Source organism: Coregonus clupeaformis, unplaced genomic scaffold (assembly GCF_020615455.1).
Source record: "Coregonus clupeaformis isolate EN_2021a unplaced genomic scaffold, ASM2061545v1 scaf2106, whole genome shotgun sequence".
Lineage (NCBI taxonomy): Eukaryota > Metazoa > Chordata > Actinopteri > Salmoniformes > Salmonidae > Coregonus > Coregonus clupeaformis.
The window spans coordinates 70,872-92,233 of record NW_025535560.1 but is presented as its reverse complement, the minus strand read 5'-3'; the positions used below and the strand labels follow the sequence as shown (position 1 = coordinate 92,233).

At 47.7% G+C, this 21,362-nt stretch overlaps 2 protein-coding genes across 2 annotated transcripts; both read left to right on the top strand.

Moving 5' to 3' along the window:
* Positions 1–8,612: 8,612 nt before the first annotated feature.
* LOC121559385 (serine/threonine-protein phosphatase 6 regulatory ankyrin repeat subunit A-like) lies at positions 8,613–18,916 on the top strand. The gene is made up of 12 exons (XM_045219160.1): positions 8,613–8,652; positions 8,828–8,942; positions 9,210–9,356; positions 9,941–10,009; positions 14,409–14,549; positions 15,058–15,169; positions 15,590–15,668; positions 16,672–16,872; positions 17,523–17,610; positions 17,833–17,951; positions 18,177–18,394; positions 18,571–18,916. Exons 1-12 carry the CDS (start codon positions 8,613–8,615, stop codon positions 18,661–18,663), a joined length of 1,422 nt encoding a protein of 473 aa, XP_045075095.1. The 3' UTR covers positions 18,664–18,916.
* Positions 18,917–18,930: 14 nt separating this feature from the next.
* LOC121565894 (serine/threonine-protein phosphatase 6 regulatory ankyrin repeat subunit A-like) lies at positions 18,931–21,048 on the top strand. Its single transcript, XM_045219159.1, has 6 exons — positions 18,931–18,960; positions 19,200–19,344; positions 19,471–19,553; positions 19,647–19,729; positions 20,019–20,110; positions 20,316–21,048. The coding sequence occupies exons 1-6, from the start codon at positions 18,931–18,933 to the stop codon at positions 20,606–20,608; spliced, it is 726 nt and encodes a 241-aa protein (XP_045075094.1). The 3' UTR covers positions 20,609–21,048.
* The last annotated feature ends 314 nt before the right edge of the window (positions 21,049–21,362 follow it).

Here is a 21,362-nt window from a genome sequence, read left to right as displayed (position 1 = left end):
TGTAGCCTAGTTGCAGGATGTAGCCTAGTTGCAGGATGTAGCTTAGTTGCAGGATGTAGCCTAGTTGCAGGATGTAGCCTAGTTGCAGTATGTAGCATAGTTGCAGTACTTAGCCTAGTTGCAGTACTTAGCCTAATTGCTGTACGTAGCCTAGTTGCAGGATGTAGCCTAGTTGCAGGATGTAGCCTAGTTGCAGGATGTAGTCTAGTTGCAGTATGTAGCCTAGTTGCAGGATGTAGCCTAGTTGCAGGATGTAGCTTAGTTGCAGTATGTAGCCTAGTTGCAGGATGTAGTCTAGTTGCAGTATGTAGCCTAGTTGCAGGATGTAGCCTAGTTGCAGGATGTAGCTTAGTTGCAGTACGTAGTCTAGTTGCAGTACGTAGCCTAGTTGCAGGATGTAGCCTAGTTGCAGTACGTAGCCTAGTTGCAGTATGTAGCCTAGTTGCAGTACGTAGCCTAGTTGCAGGATGTAGCCTAGTTGCAGTATGTAGCCTAGTTGCAGGATGTAGCCTAGTTGCAGGATGTAGCCTAGTTGCAGGATGTATTTTAGTTGCAGTATGTAGCCTAGTTGCAGTATGTAGCCTAGTTGCAGTATGTAGCCTAGTTGCAGGATGTAGCCTAGTTGCAGGATGTAGCCTAGTTGCAGGATGTAGCCTAGTTGCAGGATGTAGCTTAGTTGCAGTATGTAGCCTAGTTGCAGGATGTAGTCTAGTTGCAGTATGTAGCCTAGTTGCAGGATGTAGCCTAGTTGCAGGATGTAGCTTAGTTGCAGTATGTAGTCTAGTTGCAGGATGTAGTCTAGTTGCAGGATGTAGCCTAGTTGCAGGATGTAGCCTAGTTGCAGGATGTAGCCAAGTTGCAGTACGTAGCCTAGTTGCAGTACGTAGCCTAGTTGCTGTACCTAGCCTAGTTGCATTACGTATCCTAGTTGCAGTATGTAGTCTAGTTGCAGGATGTAGTCTAGTTGCAGGATGTAGCCTAGTTGCAGGATGTAGCCTAGTTGCAGGATGTAGTCTAGTTGCAGTACGTAGCCTAGTTGCAGTACGTAGCCTAGTTGCAGTACGTAGCCTAGTTGCAGTACGTAGCCTAGTTGCAGTACGTAGCCTAGTTGCTGTATGTAGCCTAGTTGCAGTATGTAGCCTAGTTGCAGGATGTAGCCTAGTTGCAGGATGTAGCCTAGTTGCAGGATGTAGCCTAGTTGCAGTATGTAGCCTAGTTGCAGTATGTAGCCTAGTTACAGTACGTAGACTAGTTGCTGTACGTAGCCTAGTTGCTGTACGTAGCCTAACTGCTGTACGTAGCCTAGTTGCAGGATGTAGCCTAGTTGCAGGATGTAGCCTAGTTGCAGGATGTAGCCTAGTTGCAGGATGTAGCCTAGTTGCAGGATGTAGCCTAGTTGCAGGATGTAGCCTATTGCAGGATGTAGCCTAGTTGCAGGAAGTAGCCTAGTTGCAGTACGTAGCCTAGTTGCAGTACGTAGCCTAGTTGCAGTACGTAGCCTAGTTGCAGTACGTAGCCTAGTTGCAGGATGTAGCCTAGTTGCAGTATGTAGTCTAGTTGCAGGATGTAGCCTAGTTGCAGGATGTAGCCTAGTTGCAGGATGTAGCTTAGTTGCAGTATGTAGCCTAGTTGCTGTATGTGCCTAGTTGCAGGAAGTAGCCTAGTTGCAGGATGTAGCCCTAGTTGCACCCACAGGACGTAGCCTAGTTGCAGGATGTAGCCTAGTTGCAGGATGTAGCCTAGTTGCAGGATGTAGCCTAGTTGCAGGATGTAGCCTAGTTGCAGTATGTAGCCTAGTTGCAGGATGTAGCCTAGTTGCAGTATGTAGCCTAGTTGCAGGATGTAGCCTAGTTGCAGGATGTAGCCGAGTTGCAGGATGTAGCCTAGTTGCAGGATGTAGCCTAGTTGCAGGATGTAGCCTAGTTGCAGGATGTAGCCTAGTTGCAGGATGTAGCCTAGTTGCAGATGTAGCCTAGTTGCAGGATGTAGCCTAGTTGCAGGATGCCAGTTTAGTTGTGTAGCCTAGTTGCAGTGCCTCAGTTGCAGGATGTAGCCTAGTTGCAGGATGCAGCCCAGTTGCAGGATGTAGCCTAGTTGCAGTATGTAGCCTAGTTGCAGTACTGTAGCCTAGTTGCAGTACGTAGCCTAGTTGCAGCTGTAGCCCTAGTTTGCAGATGCAGCCCAGTTGCAGGATGTAGCCTAGTTGCAGGATGTAGCTCTAGTTGCAGGACGTAGCCTAGTTGCAGCATGTATTGCGTAGCCTAGCTGCAGCAGCTAGTTGCAGCCCCTCGGGCAAGCCTAGTTGCAGTACGTAGCCTAGTTGCAGGATGTAGCCTAGTTGCAGGATGTAGCCTAGTTGCAGGATGTAGCCTAGTTGCAGTATGTAGCCTAGTTGCAGTATGTAGCCTAGTTGCAGGATGTAGCCTAGTTGCAGGATGTAGCCTAGTTGCAGTATGTAGCCTAGTTGCAGGATGTAGCCTAGTTGCAGGATGTAGCCTAGTTGCAGGATGTATTTTAGTTGCAGTATGTAGCCTAGTTGCAGTATGTAGCCTAGTTGCAGTATGTAGCCTAGTTGCAGGATGTAGCCTAGTTGCAGGATGTAGCCTAGTTGCAGGATGTAGCCTAGTTGCAGGATGTAGCCTAGTTGCAGGATGTATTTTAGTTGCAGTATGTAGTCTAGTTGCAGGATGTAGTCTAGTTGCAGGATGTAGCCTAGTTGCAGGATGTAGCCTAGTTGCAGGATGTAGTCTAGTTGCAGGATGTAGCCAAGTTGCAGTACGTATCCTAGTTGCAGTACGTAGCCTAGTTGCTGTACCTAGCCTAGTTGCAGTACGTAGCCTAGTTGCAGCACGTAGCCTAGTTGCAGTACGTAGCCTAGTTGCTGTATGTAGCCTAGTTGCAGTATGTAGCCTAGTTGCAGGATGTAGCCTAGTTGCAGGATGTAGCCTAGTTGCATTATGTAGCCTAGTTGCAGTATGTAGCCTAGTTGCAGTATGTAGCCTAGTTGCAGTACTTAGCCTAGTTGCTGTACGTAGCCTAGTTGCTGTACGTAGCCTAGTTGCTGTACGTAGCCTAGTTGCAGGATGTAGCCTAGTTGCAGGATGTAGCCTAGTTGCAGGATGTAGCCTAGTTGCAGGATGTAGCCTATTGCAGGATGTAGCCTAGTTGCAGGAAGTAGCCTAGTTGCAGTACGTAGCCTAGTTGCAGTACGTAGCCTAGTTGCAGTACGTAGCCTAGTTGCAGGATGTAGCCTAGTTGCAGTATGTAGTCTAGTTGCAGGATGTAGCCTAGTTGCAGGATGTAGCCTAGTTGCAGGATGTAGCTTAGTTGCAGTATGTAGCCTAGTTGCAGTATGTAGCCTAGTTGCAGGATGTAGCTTAGTTGCAGTATGTAGCCTAGTTGCAGTATGTAGCCTAGTTGCAGTACGTAGCTTAGTTGCAGTATGTAGTCTAGTTGCAGGATGTAGCCTAGTTGCAGGATGTAGCCTAGTTGCAGGATGTAGCTTAGTTGCAGTATGTAGCCTGGTTGCAGTATGTAGCCTAGTTGCAGGATGTAGCCTAGTTGCAGGATGTAGCCTAGTTGCAGGATGTAGCTTAGTTGCAGTATGTAGTCTAGTTGCAGGATGTAGCCTAGTTGCAGGATGTAGCCTAGTTGCAGGATGTAGCTTAGTTGCAGTATGTAGCCTAGTTGCAGGATGTAGCTTAGTTGCAGTATGTAGCCTAGTTGCAGGATGTAGCTTAGTTGCAGTATGTAGCCTAGTTGCAGTATGTAGCCTAGTTGCAGTACGTAGCTTAGTTGCAGTATGTAGTCTAGTTGCAGGATGTAGCCTAGTTGCAGGATGTAGCCTAGTTGCAGGATGTAGCTTAGTTGCAGTATGTAGCCTGGTTGCAGTATGTAGCCTAGTTGCAGGATGTAGCCTAGTTGCAGGATGTAGCTTAGTTGCAGTATGTAGCCTAGTTGCAGGATGTATTCTAGTTGCAGGATGTAGTTTAGTTGCAGGATGTAGCCTAGTTGCAGGATGTAGTCTAGTTGCAGGATGTAGCCAAGTTGCAGTACGTAGCCTAGTTGCAGTACGAGCTAGCTAGCGTTGCTGACCTAGCCCTAGTTGCAGTACGTAGCCTAGCTGCAGTACGTAGCCCAGCTGCAGTACGTAGCCCTAGTTGCAGCACGTAGCCTAGTTGCAGTACGTAGCCTAGTTGCAGTACGTAGCCTAGTTGCAGTACGTAGCCTAGTTGCAGTATGTAGCCTAGTCGCAGGAAGTAGCCTAGTTGCAGGATGTAGCTTAGTTGCAGGATGTAGCCTAGTTGCAGGATGTAGCCTAGTTGCTGTACGTAGCCTAGTTGCAGGATGTAGCCTAGTTGCAGTATGTAGCTTAGTTGCAGGATGTAGCCTAGTTGCAGTGTAGCCTAGTTGCAGTATGTAGCCCAGTTGCAGCAGCCCTCTGTAGTTGCAGTATGTAGCCTAGTTGCAGTATGTAGCCTAGTTGCAGTATGTAGCCTAGTTGCAGTATGTAGCCCAGTTGCTGTACGTAGCCTAGTTGCAGCACGTAGCCTAGTTGCAGTACGTAGCCTAGTTGCAGTACAGCCCAGTAGCTGCAGCACGTAGCCAGCTGCAGACGTAGCCTAGTTGCAGTACGTAGCCTAGTTGCAGTACCTAGCCTAGTTGCAGTATGTAGCCTAGTTGCAGTACGTAGCCTAGTTGCAGTACGCAGCCTAGTTGCAGTATATAGCCTAGTTGCTGTATGTAGCCTAGTTGCTGTATGTAGCCTGGTTGCTGTCGTAGCCTAGTTGCAGGATGTAGTCTAGTTGCTGTACGTAGCCTAGTTGCTGTATGTAGCCCTAGTTGCAGTCGTAGCCTAGTTGCTGTACGTAGCCTAGTTGCTGTACGTAGCCTAGTTGCAGTATGTAGCCTAGTTGCTGTATGTAGCCTAGTTGCTGTACGTAGCCTAGTTGCAGTACGTAGCCTGTGCAGACGTGCAGTTGCAGTGTAGCCTAGTTGCTGTACGTAGCCTAGTTGCTGTATGTAGCCTAGTTGCAGGATGTAGCCTAGTTGCAGGTGTAGCCTAGTTGCTGTATGTAGCCTAGTTGCAGGATGTAGCCTAGTTGCAGTATGTAGCCCAGCTGTGCTAGCCGGATGTAGCCTAGTTGCAGGATGTAGCCTAGTTGCAGGATGTAGCCTCAGTTGCAGGATGTAGCCTAGTTGCAGTATGCAGTCCAGTTGCGGTACGTAGCCCAGTTGCAGCACGTAGCCTAGTTGCAGTACCTAGCCCAGTTGCAGTCACGTAGCCTAGTTGCAGTACGTAGCCTAGTTGCAGATCGTAGCCTAGTTGCAGTACGCAGCCTAGTTGCAGATGTAGCCTAGTTGCAGTATGTAGCCAGTTGCAGTACGTAGCCTAGTTGCAGAATGTAGCCCAGTTGCAGGATGTAGCCCAGTTGCAGGATGTAGCCCAGTTGCAGGATGTAGCCTAGTTGCTGTACGTAGCCTAGTTGCAGTTGTAGCCCAGTTGCAGTATGTAGCCTAGTTGCAGCATGTAGCCTAGTTGCAGTACGTAGCCTAGCTGCGCATGTAGCCTCAGTTGCAGGATGTAGCCTAGTTGCAGTACGTAGTCTAGTTGCAGTATGTAGCCTAGTTGCAGGATGTCAGCCTAGTTGCAGTACGTGAGCCTAGTTGCAGTATGTAGCCTAGTTGCAGTACGTAGCCTAGTTGCAGTACGTAGCCCAGTTGCAGTACCTAGCCCAGTTGCAGTATATAGCCTAGTTGCAGTCCGTAGCCTAGCTGCAGATATAGCCTAGTTGCAGTCGGAGCCTAGCTGGCGCCTAGTTGCAGTATAGCCTAGTTGCTGTACGTAGCCCAGCTGTGCAGCACGGTGCGCTAGTTGCAGTATGTAGCCTAGTTGCAGCACGAGGCCCCAGTTGCAGTACGTAGCCTAGTTGCAGTACCTAGCCTAGTTGCAGTATATAGCCTAGTTGCAGTACCTAGCCTAGTTGCAGTATATAGCCTAGTTGCAGTACGTAGCCTAGTTGCAGTACCTAGCCTAGTTGCAGTATATAGCCTAGTTGCAGTATGTAGCCTAGTTGCAGTATGTAGCCTAGTTGCAGTATGTAGCCTAGTTGCAGGATGTAGCCTAGTTGCAGTACGTAGCCTAGTTGCAGTACGTAGCCTAGTTGCAGTACCTAGCCTAGTTGCAGTATATAGCCTAGTTGCAGTACGTAGCCTAGTTGCAGTACGTAGCCTAGTTGCAGTACCTAGCCTAGTTGCAGTACGTAGCCTAGTTGCAGTATGTAGCCTAGTTGCAGTATGTAGCCTAGTTGCAGTATGTAGCCTAGTTGCAGTATAGGCTAGTTAGTCTCCTGAGTGGCGCAGTGGTCTAAGGCACTGCATCGCAGTGCTAGCTGTGCCACTAGAGATCCTGGTTCGAATCCAGGCTCTGTCGTAGCCGGCCGTGACCGGGAGACCCATGGGGCGGCGCGCAATTGGCCCAGCGTCGTCCAGGGTAGGGGAAGGAATGGCCGGCAGGGATGTAGCTCAGTTGATAGACCATGGCGTTTGCAACGCCAGGGTTGTGGGTTCGATTCCCACGGGGGGCCAGTATAAAAAAGATATGTATTCACAAACTGTAAGTCGCTCTGGATAAGAGCGTCTGCTAAATGACTAAAATGTAAATGTAGTGCAGAAATTGCTATTTTTGGAGTTCCAAACAACAATCCTTCTCTGACCAATAGACAGCTAGATGCCATTGCCTTTGCCTCCCTGTTAGCCCGCAGAAGGATTTTATTGGATTGGAAATCTATCAATCCTCCCTTAGCCTCTCTTTGGCTCAAAGATCTGAAGCTGTTCCTAAAATGAGAAAAAATGAAGTTACCATTCGAGGGTCAACCAACTCATTTTATTCCTCCTGGGACCCGATGATATCCTATTTTGAACAGCTCCAAACACTTCCTCCAGATTAGTACTCTTGGCCCCACCTTGAGATTACTGCTATATAGGCCTATAAAATCACTTAATCACCTGAAATTGTTAGGCTATTACATTTTACTTGAAGTAACGTTGTTGTATACTTTTGTTTTGTTTTCTGACATGTAACTCAATTACTTTCCCTTTCTTTTTAAATGTGTTTGGAGGCATTCTGGGGGGAGGGGGAGGTCAAAGGGGGAATAAAGGGGAGAAATGTACCATGTCTTTACATGTTATCTTTCATTCATTGTGAATACAAAATATATAATTTTAAAGGGAAGGCTTTGAAGCCAGATTTAGCGGATTTTGCTGTTTGGTTTTCCTCAACCTGTGTTTTGTTTCTCTCTCCTCTCCCTGTTAGATGGTGAGGCTGCTTCTCTCCAGAGGAGCCAACATTAATGCCTTTGACAAGAAGGATCGCCGAGCAATCCACTGGGCTGCTTACATGGGTGATGAGTTTACCACATCATTTACATTCTGACTAATGTCCTTTATACCAATGAATGAATGAATGAATGGACTGTGTGTTAGTCTCACATCTCAGCTGTATGAGCCACGTCTAGTGTGTTATTATGTCAGAATCATGTACTAAGTAGGTTGATTAGATGTTTTCAGTTGTACTAACATGATGTAGGTGTTGCTTATGGTGCTGTGTACCACTGTAAACTAATCTATCTCTCCTCTCTCTGCCTATCTCTCTGTGTTTGTATCTCTGTTTCTCTCTTAACCCCCTTACTATCTCTCTATCTCTCTCTCTCTCTCTCTCTCTCTCTCTCTCTCTCTCTCTCTCTCTCTCTCTCTCTCTCTCTCTTTATCCCTCCCCCTCTCTCTCTACCATAGGGCACATTGAGGTGGTGAAACTGCTGGCCTCTCATGGATCAGAGGTGTCCTGTAAAGACAAGAAGGCCTACACCCCTCTCCACTCTGCAGCCTCCAGTGGAATGATCAGTGTGGTCAAGTACCTCCTGGACCTTGGTGTGGATGTGAGTCAACACGCATTCAAATGTGTAGGGGGTTTTCATAATAGTAATGAAGAGAGATAGGTTAGAGCCAGTTATTTGGACCAGGGGGTTTTCATAATAGTAATGAAGAGAGAGAGGTTGGACCAGGGGGGTTTCATAACCAAGTAATGAAGAGAGAGAGGTTGGACCAGGGGGGTTTCATAACCAAGTGATAAAGAGAGAGAGGTTGGACCAGGGGGTTTTCATAACCAAGTGATAAAGAGAGAGAGGTTGGACCAGGGGGGTTTCATAACCAAGTAATGAAGAGAGAGAGGTTGGACCAGGGGGTTTTCATAACCAAGTAATGAAGAGAGAGGGTTGGACCAGGGGTTTTCATAACCAAGTAATGAAGAGAGAGAGGTTGGACCAGGGGTTTTCATAACCAAGTAATGAAGAGAGAGAGGTTGGACCAGGGGGGTTTCAGAACCAAGTAATGAAGAGAGAGAGGTTGGACCAGGGGGGTTTTCAGAACCAAGTAATGAAGAGAGAGAGGTTGGACCAGGGGGTTTTCATAACCAAGTAATGAAGAGAGAGAGGTTGGACCAGGGGGTTTTCAGAACCAAGTGACCTGATCAGGAATGTATTGTTTTGTTCTCTCCCAACCCCCCTCTCTCTCTCTCCACTCTTTTCCCAATGTTACTTGCAATGTGGTTGAACATGAAGCTTCATGAGGCCTCTAGGGTCAAGTGGTTGACGTGTGTGTGTGTCTGTGTATGTGTGTGTGTGTGTGTGTGTCTGTGTGTGTGTGTGTCTGTGTGTGTGTCAGTGTGTGTCTGTGTGTGTCTGTGTGTGTGTGTGTGTGTGTGTGTCTGTGTGTGTGTCTGTGTGTGTCTGTGTGTGTCTGTGTGTGTGTGTGTGTGTGTGTTCTGTAGGTGCTGAGATCGACTGTGAAGAAAAGAATGGAAACACACCTCTGCACATCTCTGCTCGCTACGGCCATGAGTTACTCATCAATACACTCATCACGAACGCAGCTGACACAGCCAAGTGAGAACACACACAGTTTCCAGCAAAAATGCAACATGCATCTGCAATTCTGTCATTGACCGAATTCCCGCTTGGAGACTATGCTCAACACATTGTGGTGTGTGGGGGTTGATAGACAGGGCATTGCAGCATGCTGATGTGTTGATCTGCTGTGGGGTTTAATGAGGACTGTGATGTGGTGCTGTTTCCAATCTTAGCTGAATCAACTGTAAGTCGCTCTGGATAAGAGTGTCTGCTTAAAGTCTCAAATGTAAAAATGTGTTGCAGGCGAGGCGTCCATGGGATGTTCCCCCTCCACCTGTCTGCTCTCAGTGGGTTCTCTGACTGCTGTCGGAAGCTCCTCTCATCAGGCTTTGATATAGACACCCCTGACGACTTTGGAAGGACCTGTTTACATGCTGCAGCAGCTGTTGGGTGAGTGGACTGGTCCAGGCTTTACACCAAGGAATATTTAGTTCATGAACTGGAAAGCCACCAGAAAGAACAAACACATATTCACACTCTTACATTTCACATTGTTTAGCAGTATTAAAAAATCGTATAGATCATTAGTGCGGTATCATTTCTGTATAATGTGGTTCCATGCCATGGTGGTATTGACTTGCGCTCTGGTCTAAATTGTCTTTATATCTTCTTGAAAGAGAAGAGAAACCTGCAAACTGCTCTTGCTAGTATCACTTTTTATTATTGCTTTTATTAGCATTATAAAAACAGTGATACTAGCAAGAGCAGTGTACGGGTTTCTCTTTTCTTTAAGGTTCTCATTGTTACCATCCACCTGATAGCTCAGATGTGAAAGGGCCTTTCTGAACTTGATATCTTGTTACCATTCACCTGATAGCTCAGATGTACGAGGGCCTTTCTGAACTTGATATCTTGTTACCATCCACCTGATAGCTCAGATGTACGAGGGCCTTTCTGAACTTGATATCTTGTTACCATCCACCTGATAGCTCAGATGTACGAGGGCCTTTCTGAACTTGATATCTTGTTACCAGGAACCTGGACTGTCTGAATCTGCTGCTCAACACAGGGGCAGACTTCAACAGAAAGGACAGCTTCGGAAGGTCTGTCTGTGGCATCAAATAACTTTCATATGTGATCTTTATGATAATGGGGAATATAGTATAGGGGCATATAGGAATTATTATGGGAAATATTGGGCGGCAGGTAGCCTAGCGGTTAAGAGCGTTGGGTCAGTAACCGAAAGGTTGCTGGTTCAAATCCCCTAGCTGACTAGGTGAAAAATGTGTCTATGTGCACTGCAGCAAGGCACTTAACCCTAATTGCTCCTGTAAGTCGCACTGGATAAGAGTGTCTGCTAAATGACGTAAATGTAAAATGTAAATGTTTTACAGCTCCAATAAGCTGTTTCTGTTGTTGATGTTGAATGGTTTCTGTGCTATGAATGGTTTCTGTGTTATTGTATGTTAGCATGGTATTCGGCGGTCCCGGGTGTAGCACGAAGCTAGCTAGCTAGCAGTTTTTCAAACAAAGTCAACACAGTAGACATTGCTAGCTAGCCAACACGACCAGCTAACTGTACTGTAGCAGCTAATTACAATATATTTGTGCTAGCTAGCCAACGTTTAATTTTTGCTGCGTTATGAAAGGAACTAGACACGGACACGAATTATCTGTTTAGTGTGTTAACACACTATTGGTAGTCTGTTGTAACCAAGTATTGGTGCTAAACTGTGTGTTATTGGATGCTAGCATGCTAGTTAGCTATGGCGTCATAGTCAGGCATCGTGGGCTGTTGTGGGTAGCTATTGTGGGTAGTTATTGTAGGTAGCACGAAGCTAGCTAGCTAGCCGTTTTACAAACAAAGTCAACACAGTAGCCATTGCTAGCTAGCCAACACGACCAGCTAACTGTACTGTAGCTGCTAAATACAATATATTTGTGCTAGCTAGCCAACGTAATTCGTTAACACACGAATTATCTGTTTAGTGTGTTAACACACTACTGGTAGTTTGTTGTAACCAAGTATTGGTGCTAAACTGTGTGTTATTGGATGCTAGAATGCTAGTTAGCTATGGTGTCATATTTAGCTAGCTGAATAAAGTAAGTTGAGTCTATTCCTTGAAACATTGAACCGCTGTAGTTCACAACAATTCTAATTTCTAAAGTGGAAGTTGGGAGAGTTTTTTATTCGGGTGGTTCAGTGAAACAATTATAGTTTCTGAGGTGGAAGTTTTGGTGAGGGAGGCCCTACTCTCTCCTTTCCTGATGTTTAGTTCATTTCATTCCGATCTCCTCTGCATTATTGTAGCCATTTGCTACAGCCTGTCAACTATGCCTCTGCCTATCCCTGTTCTCTCCTCTCCGCACAGGCCACACAAACGCCTCACACCGCGTGGCTGCAGCCTCTCTAACCTGGTGGTCCCTGCACGCACCCCACACCTGGAGTTCCAGGTCTCAGGCAGCCTCTGGAACTGCCGTTCTGCTGCCAACAAAGCTGACTTCATCCCAGCCTATGCTAACCTCCATTCCCTCGACTTCCTGGCGCTGACGGAAACATGGATTACCACTGAAAACACTGCTACTCCTACTGCTCTCTCCTCGTCTGACCATGTGTTCTCGCATACCCCGAGAGCATCTGGGCAGAGGGGTGGTGGCACAGGAATCCTCAGCTCTCCCAAGTGGACATTCTCAATTTTTCCCCTAACCCATCTGTCTATCTCCTCATTTGAATTCCATGCTGTCACAGTCACTAGCCCATTTAAGCTTAATATCCTTGTCATCTATCGCCCTCCAGGTTCCCTTGGAGAGTTCATCAATGAGCTTGACGCCTTGATGAGCTCCTTTCCTGAGGATGGCTCACCCCTCACAGTTCTGGGGGATTTCAACCTCCCTACGTCTACATTTGACTCATTTCTCTCTGCCTCCTTCTTTCCACTCCTCTCCTCTTTTGACCTCACCCTCTCACCGTCCCCCCCTACTCACAAGGCAGGCAATACGCTTGACCTCATCTTTACTAGATGCTGCTCTTCTACTAATCTCACTGCAACTCCCTCCATGTCTCCGACCACTACTTTGTGTCCTTTTCTCTCTCGCTCTCCTCCAACACTACTCACTCTGCCCCTACACAGATGGTAATGCGCCGCCGCAACCTTCGCTCTCTCTCTCCCACTACTCTCTCCTCTTCCATCCTATCATCTCTTCCCTCTGCTCAATCCTTCTCCCTCCAATCTCCTGATTCTGCCTCCTCAACCCTCCTCTCCTCCCTTTCTGCATCCTTTGACTCTCTGTGTCCCCTATCCTCCCGGCCGGCTCGGTCCTCCCCTCCAGCTCCGTGGCTTGATGACTCATTGCGAGCTCACAGAACAGAGCTCCGGGCAGCGGAGCGGAAATGGAAGAAAACTAAACTCCCTGCCGACCTGGCATCTTTTCACTCCCTCCCTCTCTACATTTTCTTCATCTGTTTCTGCTGCTAAGGCCACTTTCTACCACTCTAAATTCCAAGCATCTGCCTCTAACCCTAGGAAGCTCTTTGCCACATTCTCCTCCCTGCTGAATCCTCCCCCCCTCTCTCTCTGTGGATGACTTCGTCAACCACTTTGAAAAGAAGGTTGACGACATCCGATCCTCGTTTGTTAAGTCTAATGACACTGCTGGTCCTACTCACACTGCCCTACCCTATGCTTTGACTTCTTTCTCCCCTCTCTCTCCAGATAAAATCCTGCGACTTGTGACTGCAGGCCGCCCAACAACCTGCCCGCTTGACCCCATCCCCTCCTCTCTTCTCCAGACCATCTCCGGTGACCTTCTCCCCTACCTCACCTCGCTGATCAACTCATCCTTGACCGCTGGCTATGTCCCTTCCGTCTTCAAGAGAGCGAGAGTTGCACCCCCTTCTCAAAAAACCAACACTCGATCCCACTGATGTCAACAACTACAGACCAGTATCCCTTCTTTCTTTTCTTTCCAAAACTATTGAGCGTGCCGTCTTTAGCCAACTCTCTTGCTATCTCTCTCAGAATTACCTTCTTGATCCAAACCAGTCAGGTTTCAGGACTGGTCATTCAACTGAGACTGCTCTTCTCTGTGTCACGGAGGCTCTCCGCACTGCTAAAGCTAACTCTCTCTCCTCTGCTCTTGTCCTTCTAGACCTGTCTGCTGCCTTTGATACTGTGAACCATCAGATCCTCCTCTCCACCCTCTCCGAGCTGGGCATCTCCGGCGCGGCTCACTCCTGGATTGCGTCCTACCTGACCGGTCGCTCCTACCAAGTGGCGTGGCGAGAAGCTGTCTCCGCACCACGTGCTCTCACCACTGGTGTCCCCCAGGGCTCAGTTCTAGGCCCTCTCCTATTCTCCCTATACACCAAGTCACTTGGCTCTGTCATATCCTCACATGGCCTCTCCTATCATTGCTACGCTGACGATACACAACTAATCTTCTCCCTTTCCCCCTTCTGATAACCAGGTGGCGAATCGCATCTCTGCATGTCTGGCAGACATATCAGTATGGATGACGGATCACCACCTCAAGCTGAACCCTGGCAAGACGGAGCTGCTCTTCCTCCCGGGAAGGACTACCCGCTCCATGATCTCGCCATCACGGTTGACAACTCCGTTGTGTCCTCCTCCCAGAGTGCGAAGAGCCTTGGCGTGACCCTGGACAACACCCTGTCGTTCTCCGCTAACATCAAGGCGGTGACCCGATCCTGCAGGTTCATGCTCTACAACATTCGGAGAGTACGACCCTGCCTTACACAGGAAGCGGCACAGGTCCTAATCCAGGCACTTGTCATCTCCCGTCTGGATTACTGCAACTCGCTGTTGGCTGGGCTCCCTGCCTGTGCCATTAAACCCCTACAACTCATCCAGAATGCCGCAGCCCGTCTGGTGTTCAACCTTCCCAAGTTCTCTCCGTCACCCCCTCCTCCGCACACTCCACTGGCTTCCAGTTGAAGCTCGCATCCGTTACAAGACCATGGTGCTTGCCTATGGAGCAGTGAGGGGAACGGCACCTCCGTACCTTCAGGCTCTGATCAGTCCCTACACCCAAACGAGGGCATTGCGTTCATCCACCTCTGGCCTGCTGGCTCCCCTTCCTCTGCGGAAGCATAGCTCCCGCTCAGCCCAGTCAAAACTGTTCGCTGCTCTGGCACCCCAATGGTGGAACAGCGGAGTCACTCACCACCTTCCGGAGACATTTGAAACCCCACCTCTTTAAGGAATACCTGGGATAGGATAATGTAATCCTTCTACCCCCCCTTACCCCAACCCACCCCCCCCCAAAAAAATAAAAAATAAAATAATAATTGTAAAGTGGTTATCCCACTGGCTATAGGGTGAATGCACCAATTTGTAAGTCGCTCTGGATAAGAGCGTCTGCTAAATTACGTAAATGTGCCCTTGAGCAAGGCACTTAACCCTAATTGCTCCTGTAAGTCGCTCTGGATAAGAGCGTCTGCTAAATGACTAAAATGTAAATGTAAAATGTGCGTTCTTCTAGGAGTCCTCTGCATTATGCGGCAGCCAATTGTAACTACCAGTGTCTCTTTGCCTTGGTGGGGTCTGGGGCCAGTGTGAACGATCTTTATAAAAGGGGTTGCACCCCGCTCCACTACGCTGCTGCCTCCGACACAGACGGAAAGTACGTCTCACACCTCTCTTACTGTTGTGTGTGTTGTGGTGCCATGACCTTTCACATTTCACTGTAGTCTGGAGAGTATGTTGTGGTGCCATGACCTTTCACATTTCACTGTAGTCTGGAGAGTATGTTGTGGTGCCATGACCTTTCACATTTCACTGTAGTCTGGAGAGTATGTTGTGGTGCCATGACCTTTCACATTTCACTGTAGTCTGGAGAGTATGTTGTGGTGCCATGACCTTTCACATTTCACTGTAGTCTGGAGAGTATGTTGTGGTGCCATGACCTTTCACATTTCACTGTAGTCTGGAGAGTATGTTGTGGTGCCATGACCTTTCACATTTCTCTGTAGTCTAGAGTATGTTGTTGGCCGTGTTTGAATACATACTAGTGTTAAATATGCATTGTGAAAGCTTGGCCACGTCTCCTTTGGGAAAGTGTCTCTGCTTGCTTATCTGTCTGTCTTGATGTTGGTATAATGATTAGTGAACTCTTGACCTCTGACCTCTAGGTGTCTGGAATATTTGCTGCGAAACGACGCTAACCCAGGGATCAGGGACAATCAGGGCTACAACGCAGTCCATTACGCGTCTGCGTACGGACACCGCCTCTGTCTGGAGCTGGTGAGTCAGAACCACAGGGGACTAGACGCCCTGCATTCACAGACCATTTTGTCTGCGTCCCAAATGGATGTAGGGCCCATAGGGCTCTGGTCAAAAGTAATGCACTATATAGGGAATAGGGTGCCATTTGGGACAGACGTTGATATTCAGTAGGTTTTAAGGTGTGGTTGCATGTTTGTCGTGGGCCGCATCGTCACTCTTGATGTTCTTTTTCCAGATTGCAAGTGAAACACCTTTAGATGTGGTAAGTACCAGTTGGTTACTTTTCCTCACACTAGCTTGTTTAAGATACGAATGCAACACCCCAGTATGTCTGCAGGGGCTGGACACTGAGATTTACAACATGAAACATGCTACTAGACTAACCTTCAAAGTAAATATGTTACAAGTCTAAACTGGCCCGTCCTTGTCTTTCCCCAGCTAATGGAAACCTCAGGGACAGACATCCTGAACGACTCTGATGTCAGAGCTCCCATCAGCCCCCTACACTTAGCTGTGAGTAAAGCCTACCTGCTCCTGTAGGGGTCTCGCCACATGACAAATGGCACCCTAATCCCTATTTAGTGCACTACTTTTGACCAGAACCTTATGGGCCCAGATCAAAAGTACTGCACTACATGGGAAATAGGGTGCTATCTGGGATGCAGGCATGGTGTTGTTTTTCCACGAAAAGTTGATTGTCCAGACACTCACACACCATGTTCCTATCTGTTCCTGATTAGTGTAAAATACATGCATATTTTGACACGGTGATGATGAGGATGATTTCCTTATTTTGCCATTTGAGTTAATCAACCTCCAACAGAGGAGTAGTAGTGTGTTTGTTTCTAAATCTCACGCTTGGCAGGGACCTTCGATGTTGATGCTGGGCGGGAGAAAAAATGGGCACCCGATTTGAGAGACACTGGTCTACTTTAGAGGTCTAGGACTGTTTCTGTTCAGGCATACCACTGGTCTACTATAGGACATTGATTATATTAAGAGTGTATATCTGTTCAGGCGCACCACTGGTCTACTATAGGACATTGATTATATTAGGAGTGTATTTCTGTTCAGGCATACCACTGGTCTACTATAGGACATTGATTATATTAGGAGTGTATATCTGTTCAGGCATACCACTGGTCTACTATAGGACATTGATTATATTAGGAGTGTATATCTGTTCTGGCATACCACTGGTCTACTATAGGACATTGATTATATTAGGAGTGTATATCTGTTCTGGCATACCACTGGTCTACTATAGGACATTGATTATATTAGGAGTGTATATCTGTTCTGGCATACCACTGGTCTACTATAGGACATTGATTATATTAGGAGTGTATATCTGTTCTGGCATACCACTGGTCTACTATAGGACATTGATTATATTAGGAGTGTATATCTGTTCTGGCATACCACTGGTCTACTATAGGACATTGATTATATTAGGAGTGTATATCTGTTCAGGCATACCACTGGACTTTGCTTCAGACTGTGTGTTTGTTTCCATTCAGGCGTACCACGGCCACCACCATGCTATGGAGGTCCTGGTTCAGTCTCTGCTGGATCTAGACGTGAGGAACAGCCAGGGCGCACCCCTCTGGACCTGGCTGCCTTTAAAGGCCATGTGGAGTGTGTTGACGTCCTCATCAACCAGGGAGCCTCCATCCTGGTTAAAGACTTCACCCTGAAGAGGACCCCCATCCACGCTGCAGGTACGCATAGGATATCACGTAAGACCTAGAGATTCTGTAATTCAAAAGTTTTCCTTACCAAGATGGACATTTGTTTGGTCATGTTGCTAGGATGCCAATGTCCACTCTAGGGATATTATATAGCATAGTGTGAAAATGCCCACTACACACTGATCTAAGGTCATTTTTTGTCATTATTGCTGAGGATCTGGGGAGGGTAAGCTGATCCTAGATCAGTGCACAGGGGGACTTCTATCCAGAGCCAGGTACACAGCTAGCAGGTGACAGGCTTCGAGGGCCTCAGCCCCAAAATGTTTTATTATCTGCTGTGTTAACATCATGAGGATGTCATCTACCAATACCACTGTTCTAGAAATCTGTCTGTTCATGTGAAGGTAATAGTCGTCCAGCAATCAGCTCATATCCTCTCTGTTTAGCCTCCTCTAGCTACCAACAGTCAATCATCTCACATTCTTATCTCCTCTCTGTTTAGCCTCCTCTAGCTACCAACTGTCAATCATCTCACATTCTTATATCCTCTCTGTTTAGCCTCCTCTAGCTACCAACAGTCAATCATCTCACATTCTTATATCCTCTCTGTTTAGCCTCCTCTAGCTACCAACAGTCAATCATCTCACATTCTTATATCCTCTCTGTTTATCCTCCTCTAGCTACCAACGGTCATTCGGAGTGTTTGCGTTTGCTGATTGGAAATGCTGACCTCCAGAGTGCAGTGGACGTTCAAGACGGGAATGGACAGTAAGTCAATTGGGTTTTGGATACAATTCCTGAAATAAAGAGATTTTGACACTAGGTCTACGTCCCAAATGGCACCCTATGCCCTACTTGGTGCACTACTTTAAACCAGAACCCTATGGGCTCAGGTCAAAAGTAGTGTACCATATAGGGAATAGGTTGCCATTTGGGACTCACCCTGGTTATTACCAGTTTGTAATATGACCTTGTTGTCTTGTGTATCAGAACCCCTCTGATGCTGTCGGTGCTGAGCGGACACACAGACTGTGTGTACTCACTGCTCAACAAGGGAGCCAGCGTAGAAGCCAAAGACAAGTGGGGCAGAACAGCGCTACACAGAGGGGGTGAGGAGGAGAGCTGGCTGTATACGCTCACACACAGAAAGAGACGGGGAGGCTCAAATATACATATTATCTTCAGAAAAGTAGTTGTCCATGGGTAGTGGTGTATTCATCCCTGTAGGGGGACCTGCCTCCAGACATCATTTGTAATAATTGATGATTCATTATTATATCATTGATTATTAGTTATTTCAAATCCATTCTTGTCTCCCCGCCCTTCCTCCCAGGCGGTGACGGGTCATGAGGAGTGTGTGGAGGCCCTGCTGCAGCACAGCGCCAGCTTCCTGGTTCGGGACTGTAAGGGGCGGACCCCTGTCCACCTGGCGGCGGCATCCGGACACATCGGGGTGCTGGGGGGCTCCTACACGCCGCCCAGTCAGTGGAGACCCTCCCCGTCATCACAGACAACCAGGGCTACACGCCACTACACTGGGCCTGCTACAACGGTACGTACTGGACTAACGGAACACTAGATCTTTTCTGATTTTCTCTCTTCAGCACCGTAAACATGTCCCTGAATTAGGCAGGCCATACAACGGTACGTACTGACTAACTGGACTGTAGCTCTGTTCTCTCCTCCATGAAGTGTACACTCATTCACTCCCTCTTGTGGCTTGAAAAGCATTCGATTGGTGTGGACGGAGCCATGTGGGGGAATGAACAAGGCTACAACAGAATTAGGGGTTATGACTCTCAGTGGAGGACCTTACACTGAAACAGGACTTTGTCAGGGATTGACATAGCATATGTTGTAGCTAAAACATCTTTTGTGACTTCACCATTGTCAGATGTGTAGCTTTCTCTGAGAGTATTGTTGTGGTCTGCAGCGACGTCATCTTTTTCCTGTATGAATCAATCTTCCACTAGGCCATGACACGTGTGTAGAGGTGCTGCTGGAACAGGAGGTTTTCCACAAGACCGAGGGCAACTCGTTCAGCCCCCTCCACTGTGCTGTGATCAATGACAACGAGGGGCTGCAGAGATGCTGATCGACACTCTGGGGCCGGCCATTGTCAACGCCACTGACACCAAGAACCGGTAACTACAGCACATGACAAAGTCCTTTTCTTCTGGAGAATAATGTTGTCTTGGGAATAAAATGACCTCTGGGGTTGGATGAGGGATTGTAGATTACTTTTAATACATCTATTAGTGATTTTATATTTCTATGGTATAAACAGGGTTAATTGAACAAACTTGTTTATAACAGTCCTACATGATGTCGGTGAAATACGTTTCCTCTCTCTCCAGGACCCCCTGCATGCGGCGGCTTTCACGGACCACGTGGAGTGTCTTCAGCTGCTGCTAGGCCACAACGCCCAGGTCAACTCCCCCGATGCCTCCGGGAAGACCTCCCTCATGATGGCTGCTGAGAACGGACAAACCAACGCTGTCGGTACGCAGCCCCCTCTCCTCCGCTTTGCCTCGCCCAGCCGGCTTAAGTTCAACATGTCTGTTTTACATTTTAATAAGTCGCTTCATTTCCTAATTGAGTTTCTTTATGTTTCTCTGTCTGTGTCAGAGCTGTTGGTGAGCAGTGCCAAAGCAGAGCTCACCCTGCAGGATGCAGTCAAGAACACTGCTCTTCATCTGGCCTGCAGTAAGGTGAGCATCCCCACATGAAGATGACGTTCATCTGAACAGTTGGCTCTCTCTGGTTAAAATTTTGGTCTGACATTTTGACTCTGGTTTTTAAAGGGGCATGAAACCAGTGCTTTGTTGATATTGGAGAAGATTACAGACAGGAACCTCATCAACTCGACTAACGCAGCCTTACAGACGTACGTATGGTTCAGCTGTATTAATTGGGCCAGAAGAATTGGTCCTCTGTAGCTCAGCTGGTAGAGCACGGTGCTTGTAACGCCAAGGTAGTGGGTTCGATCCCCGGGACCACCCATACACAAAAAATTTTATGCACACATGACTGTAAGTCGCTTTGGATAAAAGAGTCTGCTAAATGGCATATTATTATTATTATAATTAGAAGAAGTGCACTATATAGGGAATAGTCTGACGTTTGGGAGGTATCCTCATTTGCTGCTGGCTAATCTGACGGTACTTTCTCCTCAGGTCGTTACACGTTGCAGACAGAAATGGTCTGACAGTGGTGGTTCAGGAGCTACTAGTGAAGGGTGCTAGCGTGCTCGCAGTCGATGAGAATGGTAAGATCCATAACGCTAACACCGTTTTCTTCTGTACTTCTCTTCTCAATGTGTCCACAAATGTTTCTCTCTAGTCCACTGCTTGGTTGTTGTCTTAACTTTGTATCTCCTAGCCTGCTGTTATTTCATGTTTTTCACCAAAAGTGTTGTAGTAAACGGTGATGCTCCTGAAGTGACCCTCTGCTGTTCTGTTTGAACCCCTCAGGTTACACGCCTGCCTTGGCCTGCGCCCCCAACAAAGACGTGGCGGACTGCCTGGCGCTGATCCTGGCCACCATGATGCCCGTGTCCCCCTGCAACCCGGCGCCCAGCCTGTCCTTCAGTGCCATTAACCACTACACCACCAGCCCCTCCAAGAGTGTGACCTTCGACAGCCTGCCCGTGCTGCGCAGCGAGCACAGCTCCTACTGCAGCTTCAACAACATCGGCCACCGCGACCACGATGGAGGCTTCTACAAGGATGAGGAACTCAACGACTCAGACTCAGAGACGTACTGAGGGTGGTGGTGGTCGCTGCCCAGGAGCGGAGCCAAGGGCAGGCGGATGGACAGTGAAGTGGGGCAGAGGCCACAAACAAATCCACACATACACACCGTGTCTTAAATCACCACAGCCAGCTTTGGGAGGGCACGAGCCGAGACAGTCCGCACAGGAGCCTTAAGAGTCCCGCAGATGGAGAGAGAGAAATGGAGGGAGGGAGGGAGAGGGGGAGGCACAACAGGCTGGCTGGCCACACTCATCCTCTCGTACCACCAGGTGTCCTTCCAGCAGATACTGGACTTCAGAGGAACTGCTGCTGCTATACCCCACCTTTACCTTTACCCACAAAGGTCCTAAACGGTAGAAACTGTCCAGCCAACAGACAGACGGACACCTTATGACGGCAATAACCTGTAGTCCAAGGGGATAGTAGCACTTCACTGATTGAAAAACAGACATGGACCAAAAGATGTGATTGCTTGTTCAAACCCCCGTTTTTGTCTCTTTTTGAAAATCATTTTAACTGGAAATATGTACAATACATATGCTATGTTCGTCAAATCAGGATCAGGAGGTTCACAGGTTTTTTCGTGTCCTTTTTTTTCTTTAAAAGGATGAAACTAGCATGTACATATTGTAGCGACCCGCACAGACAGCTGTGTGTTATGTGTTAGGCTAGTAGATGGTTGTGTTGTACCTACCAGTACCCAGTGTTCGCGGGGTCCGACATGTCAATCAACCTGCTATCTGCCAATCACGGGAATGCCTGGAA

What these genes read in the sequence shown, in the direction of transcription:
- LOC121559385 (XM_045219160.1), top strand. Translation starts at nt 8,613, where the DNA reads ATGAAGCTTCATGAGGCCTCTAGGGTCAAGTGGTTGACGT. An exon ending in AACGCAGCTGACACAGCCAA is followed by an intron (nt 8,943 to 9,209) that starts GTGAGAACACAC and finishes AATGTGTTGCAG; the next exon opens with GCGAGGCGTCCATGGGATGT. An exon ending in ACACTGGGCCTGCTACAACG is followed by an intron (nt 18,395 to 18,570) that starts GTACGTACTGGA and finishes TGGCTTGAAAAG; the next exon opens with CATTCGATTGGTGTGGACGG.
- LOC121565894 (XM_045219159.1), top strand. Translation starts at nt 18,931, where the DNA reads ATGCTGATCGACACTCTGGGGCCGGCCATT. An exon ending in CGGACAAACCAACGCTGTCG is followed by an intron (nt 19,345 to 19,470) that starts GTACGCAGCCCC and finishes TGTCTGTGTCAG; the next exon opens with AGCTGTTGGTGAGCAGTGCC. An exon ending in ACTAACGCAGCCTTACAGAC is followed by an intron (nt 19,730 to 20,018) that starts GTACGTATGGTT and finishes CTTTCTCCTCAG; the next exon opens with GTCGTTACACGTTGCAGACA.